Source organism: Galleria mellonella, unplaced genomic scaffold (assembly GCF_026898425.1).
Source record: "Galleria mellonella isolate WM207_F2 unplaced genomic scaffold, CSIRO_AGI_GalMel_v1 utg33, whole genome shotgun sequence".
Lineage (NCBI taxonomy): Eukaryota > Metazoa > Arthropoda > Insecta > Lepidoptera > Pyralidae > Galleria > Galleria mellonella.
In genome coordinates this window covers 2,122,581-2,131,735 of record NW_026442079.1, presented here as the reverse complement: position 1 = coordinate 2,131,735, position 9,155 = coordinate 2,122,581, and the positions used below count along the sequence as shown (strand labels likewise).

General features: G+C 38.0%; 1 protein-coding gene across 1 annotated transcript; it reads right to left on the bottom strand.

The window, feature by feature from the left end:
* Positions 1–7,520: 7,520 nt before the first annotated feature.
* LOC116413185 (uncharacterized) lies at positions 7,521–8,424 on the bottom strand. The gene is made up of 2 exons (XM_052896640.1): positions 8,083–8,424; positions 7,521–7,652 (listed from the first exon to the last, which is right to left on the bottom strand). The coding sequence occupies exons 1-2, from the start codon at positions 8,422–8,424 to the stop codon at positions 7,521–7,523; spliced, it is 474 nt and encodes a 157-aa protein (XP_052752600.1).
* Between the last annotated feature and the right edge of the window lie 731 nt (positions 8,425–9,155).

Below are 9,155 nucleotides of genomic sequence, written 5' to 3'. Positions count from 1 at the left end.
AACATGTCAATTGCTGCAATTCAAATTGTCTTCTTTTCCATGACACATGAGTGATTTGCAAAAGAGACAAATTGCACAAGGAATATCTTCTTTACATTGTTAGAATAAACACAAAACCTTTTGCCTTGCTTTACTCATGATAATTTGAAATTAAGTAACCTTTTCTTTTTATTACATAAAGTTTCAATTTCAACAATATTGCGATAAATTTCTGTAAAGAAATCGAAGTAAAATGTCAAATTTACATCGACAATTTAACGATTAATTAGTTATAAAATTCATAGAGAATTTATCTAATAATAATTTTAGGGCTAAATATAATATTATTACTTCCAATTAAAAGAAAGTTAATAAGTCTACTGTTAATGAACTTATTTACCTTTGTTCTTAGTAAATACTTTCTTCCTTTCTGTAAAGTATTACCCACGGTTTCTATCGAGTTTGACCGACCTTGACCTACGTCAGTGGACTGAGAGAAAAGCGAGGCGAATGACGGCACACCACTATTACCAGTGAGAGGACTCATCTTACGCTTCAACATGCCTTGTAACTATTTCAGTGCCTACTTTAATTCGGGGTATTGCACAAATAGGCAGTGTGTTTTTATTTATAACAAAACTTTTTCATCTGCCTCCTACTTTATTATGTAAATCACAGAAAAATATAATTAGGACTGGACTTTTCCTTTCCCAAAATTCATGGTATAATATAATTTCTGTTTAACACATTTCAGATAAAACATTGCTATATTATTTTTCTATCCATTCGTACGTTCATATTAGAAAAATAATATATATTTTTCTAACAGGCAGACTTTGGCTAAAATAATAGTAATTGCTGATAAATACCTAAATAAATCACTAAGCACAGCTGGTATTGTATTAAATTAATAATACTCAGGAAGAATTAACTTGAAATTTAAAATTTATACACTCACAATTTAAAAATCACGTGAATTTTAAACCGTTATCTTTTATCATGATTTAAAATTTCTAATACAAGTTTTCTAATGTGATAATTAACTTTGGTTAATACCTTTTTTAACTAAGTATATAGTTCTAATTCCATAAAGATTTTTTTTTTCTATTTATCATTACGACATTTTAAAAGTTGAATGACATAAGCTATTACTGTACAACTATGCAATTCCATAAACTTATCAATGACTCGCACTTGTCTCACTTTTTGGTGATTGAAACGCTTCGCTATTTGAAGAATCATTAAAAAACAATTTCCTATCAGATAACATCTATATGATGACACAACTTAAACTTACGTGCGTGCGTAACTGTAGCTAACAAAATACTTACTTTACCTTTATGGTAATTTTTTTTTCCAACCAGGATAGGTTTTGTACTTTGTAAATAATGGTAATATTACCCGCTATTCAACAATTTCCCCAACGTCATTATTCTTATTAATACAGGCTTCAGGTGAATAAAACAAGCTCAACGGACTGCTTGCATAAATTCTGATAATGTATAGTGTGTGATAGTCCAGAGATTAACACTTCTATTTACAAAAATATTTTAACAAATTATTTATTATATTGTATTATATATTAAAATTTTTATTATTAATATACGTTTAATATTGTGTTCATTAAGTACATAATGTAGTTTAAGCTTAAGGAATACATAAAGTCACGTCGTCGCACATCGGTATTGTGGGGCTGTACGCCATTAGCCAAGGCGGAGTGAATGACAGTCAACATTTTGGACTCCTTTCGTCTCCTTTCGTATTTTTATATAATGTGCCGTAGCTATTATTACGTGGCACCAACAAAGGGCGTCCGCAATCTCAAAAACCGCTGATCCCGACCCAGCTTTAATTTCAGCTGAAGTGAAATCGACTGAAGTGTACACGCTTTCGCTCTTATTCCCCTCGACCCTTGCTGGGGAACAAAAAAAAATATACGCTTCGAAAAAAGTTTCATCTTGTGCTCTACGAACTTCGTCGCATGAATATTTGAATGGCGCATCTAAAGAAACTGAAAACTAAAATAGTTTTCTTTTTAAAAGAAAATCTCTAGAAATGTTAGGTTTTCTGACAGCTTCTTTTATTAAAACTAATATATGTATATTGATTTAGACAACATAGGTGTGCTTTATCTATATAAAGATATCTATATAAGAAGGTCAATCTATTACAATAATTTTTGTATAAAATATTAAAAAATATTAATTATTGACTATGTTTCAACCCGCATCTCTCTGTTATTCGGTCATGTGTGTTCTCAATTAAACAATGGAGAGAATATAAGATTTAAAAAATTGTATATTCCTGTTATATTGTTTTATTTTTCCTGTAATATTCATGTATACCTTTACAAACTGTAACTACTTCAAATAATAAAACAATGTTTTAAAATGTACAAATTCATTTTAATATTTTAAGTACCCCTTTTGGACCGAGGAGTTCGAAAACAAATATATTTCTCCAATTGTTTTTATTACAATATACCTATGTGGGCAAACAATAAGTAAAACTATTTCAAATATCAAATCTACGGCATTAGAGTTGCTGAGATATACGGCTGTGACAAACAGAGAGACCGACCGACAGATAAAGTTGCACCGTAAAAGATTCCTTTGAACCTTTTTGATACGGAATCCTAAAAATCTATTTGATCTGCGAAATGTTTAATCCAATCACTTACAATACTGAAAAATTACGTTTTCGTTTGGCTTTAAAAAAAGTATGTGACAAATTTCAATCAATGGAACGTCACTTTAGTTGACTACATTTTGACCCGTTTTGGACACTCAATAAACATTGTGGACGATATTATGGACTGTATATTGATGTATATGTTGTAATCAAACAATTGGTTTAAAAGGAAAATAACTATAATACAGAAAACTATGAAATATAGACTACGACAGCAAAGAGCAAAAGTGACAATTGGTGGAAACAAAAGTATAAAAATACAATAAAAATAAAAACCTTTAAAAATAACTAAGGAGTTCGCAACATTACCGACCCCTGGTGCAGAAATGCACAAATTCGGTAGCAAGCCAGGTTAAACAAAAAAAAAAATAAAAACTTAGAGGTTTAACCTGACTAACTTTTTGGAAGGTCGGCGAAGCAAACCGCCTGCTGTCGCTACGTCCACCACCCTAACAACGCCATCGTTGCCTGGGAAAGTTGCCGTGACACGTCCACGGGGCCACGTTCCTCTTGGAAGATTCTCGTCTACGATCACAACCAAATCGCCAATGTTCAAATTACGATCTCTTCGACCGTTCAGACGAGGCTGCATAGTAGGTAATATTTCTTTCACCCACCGATTCCAAAAGTGATCAGCCAGACGAAGCGCCTTCTTCCAATCCGCTCTTCGGCCCAAGTCAGTATCATCTAACACTCCGGCTGTCATCTGATTGGAAGATGAACCGATCAGAAAGTGAAATGGCGTTAAAGTTTCCTCGCTATCGGATTCAACCGAGACATAAGTAAGAGGTCGTGAGTTAACAATTGCTTCGGCTTCAGTCAACAACGTAAATAGTACCTCCTCTTTAGGTGACCTTTCATGTAGTGTAGCTTTTAATGCAACTTTTACACAGCGAACAAGTCTTTCCCAACAACCTTCAAAAAAAGGCGCAGCAGCTGGGATGAAGCTCCACTTTATGCCTCTCTTGGCAGCAATATCTCTTCTTGCTATAAATCTCCGTATGCTCATAATAGCTGAATTAGCAGAGAGGTTGTGGACAAGCTCTAAATGGACAGCTCTAGACGTCAAACAAGCGTCAGGCAAGTAAATAGCGCAACATAGCGCTTTTCATGTCTTCGACCAATAGTGACATTGATTGGTCCGAAGTAATCCAATCTCGTGAAAGTAAATGGACGACGATGGTGAGCAAGCCGCTGTGGAGGAAGATTTTATACGGCCTTAATCCTACCATATAGTCGTAAAAGGTTATCTTCTCTCATCATGGGCGACAATTTTCTGAGACGACTCGACTTTGCGATTGGTTGTAATTTCGTAATGCACTGGATCTCTTCTCTAAAACTGTCTTGTTGAAACGTTGCAAGACGTGTCGTTCTGTGGCAATCATTAGTTCTGCTGTCAAAGGTATTAAAGTGGTGGACGCAGAAGTTTCACGATAACCAGTGTGAACAACGTTATTAGAGCCAGAAATAGAGTGATCTAAAAATGAACAAAATTTTGAAACAACCTGCAAAACGCGAGCAGCGGCGCGAAGTAATCGGAGCAAATTAATGCTGAAGCGGACTCCAAAGGTAGTAGGCGAAGTAGGAGCACCTCTACTCGTATGACCAGAAACAGAACCTACGCTCGTTGAACAGGTGAGGTGTGCTGCTAATTGTGGAGCAGCAGCCTGAGGAGCTACTGGCGCGATGGCCGAATAACTAGGCTGTGAGACCTCATGACGTTCATCTCTAGTGTCGTGTATTTCAATATTACAATTATTTTTTACCCATTGTTCCGTTCTGGTCATACGAGTAGAGGTGCTCCTACTTCGCCTGCTACCTTTGGAGTCCGCTTCAGCATTAATTTGCTCCAGCTCGGCACGGTATTCAGCATCTTCGACTTCCGCAAGATGTCGTGCGAGTGCGGCCTCACGTTCATACTGGCGACGCTTGTGGACAGCTTCAGCAGCAGCCATCCGCGCCTTCACGCTCAAAGACGAAACACGAGATTTCGACTGCGCGGATCGCAAGCTGCAAGCTTGATCACCTTCATCTGCACAGACTCTATCTAAGCCTACATGAGACGGCTCGGCGTGAGATGTAGTAGAAGCGACGTTATGCGATGACATGATTTTACCTTTACTACGCGTGATCATTATATGAACTATACGATACTGCTATGTTTGAACACTACTACGTACGAAACTAAATACGGAATGAAAATGTTAGGTGTGATAGTTTACCTGTTCGCTGTGTAAAAGTTGCATTAAAAGCTACACTACATGAAAGGTCACCTAAAGAGGAGGTACTATTTACGTTGTTGACTGAAGCCGAAGCAATTGTTAACTCACGACCTCTTACTTATGTCTCGGTTGAATCCGATAGCGAGGAAACTTTAACGCCATTTCACTTTCTGATCGGTTCATCTTCCAATCAGATGACAGCCGGAGTGTTAGATGATACTGACTTGGGCCGAAGAGCGGATTGGAAGAAGGCGCTTCGTCTGGCTGATCACTTTTGGAATCGGTGGGTGAAAGAAATATTACCTACTATGCAGCCTCGTCTGAACGGTCGAAGAGATCGTAATTTGAACATTGGCGATTTGGTTGTGATCGTAGACGAGAATCTTCCAAGAGGAACGTGGCCCCGTGGACGTGTCGTTCTGTGGCAATCATTAGTTCTGCTGTCAAAGGTATTAAAGTGGTGGACGCAGAAGTTTCACGATAACCAGTGTGAACAACGTTATTAGAGCCAGAAATAGAGTGATCTAAAAATGAACAAAATTTTGAAACAACCTGCAAAACGCGAGCAGCGGCGCGAAGTAATCGGAGCCAGTCACTGAATCGAGTAAAGTCAGCAGTGATTAACACATGAACAGCTAATGGTTCTAAATGCTGTATGCGTTCCTCCTGAACTATGGGCTGACCAGCTGGTTCAACAAGCCAATCTTCTGGAGGACCAAGAAAAAATGAGTGCCCCATAAACCAACGGTGGTTTGAATTTAAATTAAGGGGTTTCATAGTTGTGACGTCATTAGCAATGTTCAAGCTAGTTGGAACCCATCTCCAATCCTGTATACGAGAATTCTCAGAAATTTCACCGATTCGATACAAGTGGCTTGAATGAACGCGCGCGTATAGAGTCGGAGGTGACACGATTATAATTATAATAAGTAACGGACACACATTCCTCTGCATACTCTTTACCTACCATATCATCTATAAATTTCCTATATGTTTCAGGTAACTCACGCTCATAATACATTCGTCTCTCCAAACTTAAGAAACGTGACATAGTTTGTAAATAACTATGTGAAATTTGTTTTATATTGTCACGCCAAGGAAGATCTATTTCAAATCTGCCAGTCGGTAGTCGCTTGACAGTAGATTCTAAAATTTCTAAGGCGCGTATATCCTGCTTGCTATGTAATGTTTCACGTTTTGAAACACCTACTGAGTCTATTATATATTGTTCTTTAACAAGGAGCTCTAACTGTTCATTATCAGAAATATCTGTTTTATCTAAAAACTGACAATGATTAATAAATTCAATAGGTATAGTTTTACTACAACTTATTCCATAAAATGTCCAACCTAACAAAGTACGACAAGCTACAGGTTCATTGCGTTTGCCTATACGAACTTCTCGAGTTATTGACAAATGCCAATCTTCGGCACCGATAAGTACAGTCGGTGTAGCATTATTATATGACAAGAAGTCAGCTATATCACATAAATGACTATAAGATGTCAAAGTTTCTTTTGACAAGGATTGCGCATGTAAATTAAGTGACACCATAGCTCTGGCTCGTTTTACTAAATAAATGTCAGACATAAACTTACCTTTTATATGGAAATCTACGTAACTTATAGTTGTGTTCTTATGTAGACCACCTATGCCATTAACAGTAATAGGTTCCTGAGGACCTGATAATCCAATTTGAGTGGCAACGCTAGCATCAATCAATGTAGCCGTGCTACCATCGTCTAGCAAAGCGTATGTGTCTAAGCTACCAGTTGGACCGAAAATAGTAATAGGTAACACTTTTAATAAAACATTAGATGTTGACGGAGAATGTTCAGTTTGCCATACGCCGGTATTACTAATAATAACCTTATCCTCCAAAGGTGCAGTGGTAGAAGGTGAGGATACGCCTTGACTCACAGTGGCACACACTGTGTCATTTATGTGCAGTGTATCAGGTGCAGGTGGTGACATTGACGTATCCTGTCTACCATGAAGTAGAGGATGATGCCGAAAGGAGCAGCCATTAATACCACAAGGTTTTACCTTACACGTCTTCCATAGATGTGATGAGCGACGTAGACATCTGTAGCAAACCTTGAACTCTCGCAACCAACTCCATCTTTCATCGACTGACAAGGATTTAAATTTATCACAATATTTAATGTTATGATTATTTTTACAATAAACACATCCTATCTTAGAATTTGTTTTAATTTTAGAGTGAGAAGTAGAATGAATAATTTCACGTCTGAATTGTTTATTAGCAACTTGACCTACGTGCAATTGTTGTGTTGCTAAAGAGAGAGCCAATTCAGGAGATAAAGCGAAGTTAGTATGACGCTCGTGTTCACGCGTCAAAAATTGTGACAAAACTTCTAGCTTAGAAAGGTGTGGGTTCGACCTACTAAATTCTGATGCATAATCACTCCATCTCATTTTAGTGTTAGGGTTCAATTTTCCTAAAATGACATGAAATAATTCTGGTGAATGTAAATATTCACTATGATTGAGTAGTTTTATAGTAGAAAGACTATTCCGTACCTTATTAGCAATAGTACTTAACTCTTTAAGATCGTTACCTAATCGAGGTAGCGACTTCAATAATTGTACCTCACTGAAAACAATCATTTCTGGTGACGCAAAACTTCGTTCGAGTGCGCACATGATCTCTTCAGGATCCTCTGCAGAGACGAGAAGCGAAGCGACGGCTTCTCGTGCGGGTCCACGAAGCGCATTTTGTAAACGCGCAACGTTCTCTACAGGGGAATAAAATGATTTAGTACTAGCAAATATTTTTTTGAATTATAACCACAGTAATGGACTGCCTGTAAATGGGAACAACTCTATATTAGAATGTTTAGGCATGTTGTGAGCTGTGGCTAAGGCTTTCGCTGCGTCTGCCATGTTGGCCGTAATTTGTAAAAATAACTGAGAATTGACATCATTGTTACCAACGGTCACGTGGTCACGTTCCCCTACGGGATGTACCAGAAAGGGTGGCGATACACTCGCCTGTACTGGTACATGAGAAACAGAACCTACGCTCGTTGAACAGGTGAGGTGTGCTGCTAATTGTGGAGCAGCAGCCTGAGGAGCTACTGGCGCGATGGCCGAATAACTAGGCTGTGAGACCTCATGACGTTCATCTCTAGTGTCGTGTATTTCAATATTACAATTATTTTTTACCCATTGTTCCGTTCTGGTCATACGAGTAGAGGTGCTCCTACTTCGCCTGCTACCTTTGGAGTCCGCTTCAGCATTAATTTGCTCCAGCTCGGCACGGTATTCAGCATCTTCGACTTCCGCAAGATGTCGTGCGAGTGCGGCCTCACGTTCATACTGGCGACGCTTGTGGACAGCTTCAGCAGCAGCCATCCGCGCCTTCACGCTCAAAGACGAAACACGAGATTTCGACTGCGCGGATCGCAAGCTGCAAGCTTGATCACCTTCATCTGCACAGACTCTATCTAAGCCTACATGAGACGGCTCGGCGTGAGATGTAGTAGAAGCGACGTTATGCGATGACATGATTTTACCTTTACTACGCGTGATCATTATATGAACTATACGATACTGCTATGTTTGAACACTACTACGTACGAAACTAAATACGGAATGAAAATGTTAGGTGTGATAGTTTACCGAAGAAGGACCAAAAATTTGGGTTTAAAAGGAAAATAACTATAATACAGAAAACTACGGAATATAGACTACGACAGCAAAGAGCAAAAGTGACAATTGGTGGAAACAAAAGTATAAAAATACAATAAAAATAAAAACCTTTAAAAATAACTAAGGAGTTCGCAACAAACATTGATAAACTTTTTAGCACAAAAAGTGGTCTAATGAGGCCAGTTAGAAGCGAGTAGAATACATTAGTGAGTATGCAATGTATACAATAGTATATAGTACACACATGTAAGCATTTTCAGATCAGTCAAGTAGACATTTATTGACATATATCACCTAAATGATCACATTAATTCTCATTTCCTATAAACCTAAACCGAATGTTTGAGCTTAACCTAGACACAAATCTATTTATAAGAGTTCTTTTCTATGTTAACAAGGCAATTCCGCAAACCAGAGACTTCGGGGGGGAAAGGGATTGTTAGTAATGGAGACTGAGAATCCCATTGCTAGCAATATACCGAACCAGGTCGACCTCCTCGCGGTTCCCCCTGGAAACTATCACGATTAATTCCTGATGAATTTATCATGATGGGCTAACTGGCTTGTTTTCATTCTCACCTATCACC

What these genes read in the sequence shown, in the direction of transcription:
- LOC116413185 (XM_052896640.1), bottom strand. Translation starts at nt 8,424, where the DNA reads ATGTCATCGCATAACGTCGCTTCTACTACATCTCACGCCGAGCCGTCT. An exon ending in TGACCAGAACGGAACAATGG is followed by an intron (nt 7,653 to 8,082) that starts GTAAAAAATAAT and finishes ATTCCCCTGTAG; the next exon opens with AGAACGTTGCGCGTTTACAA.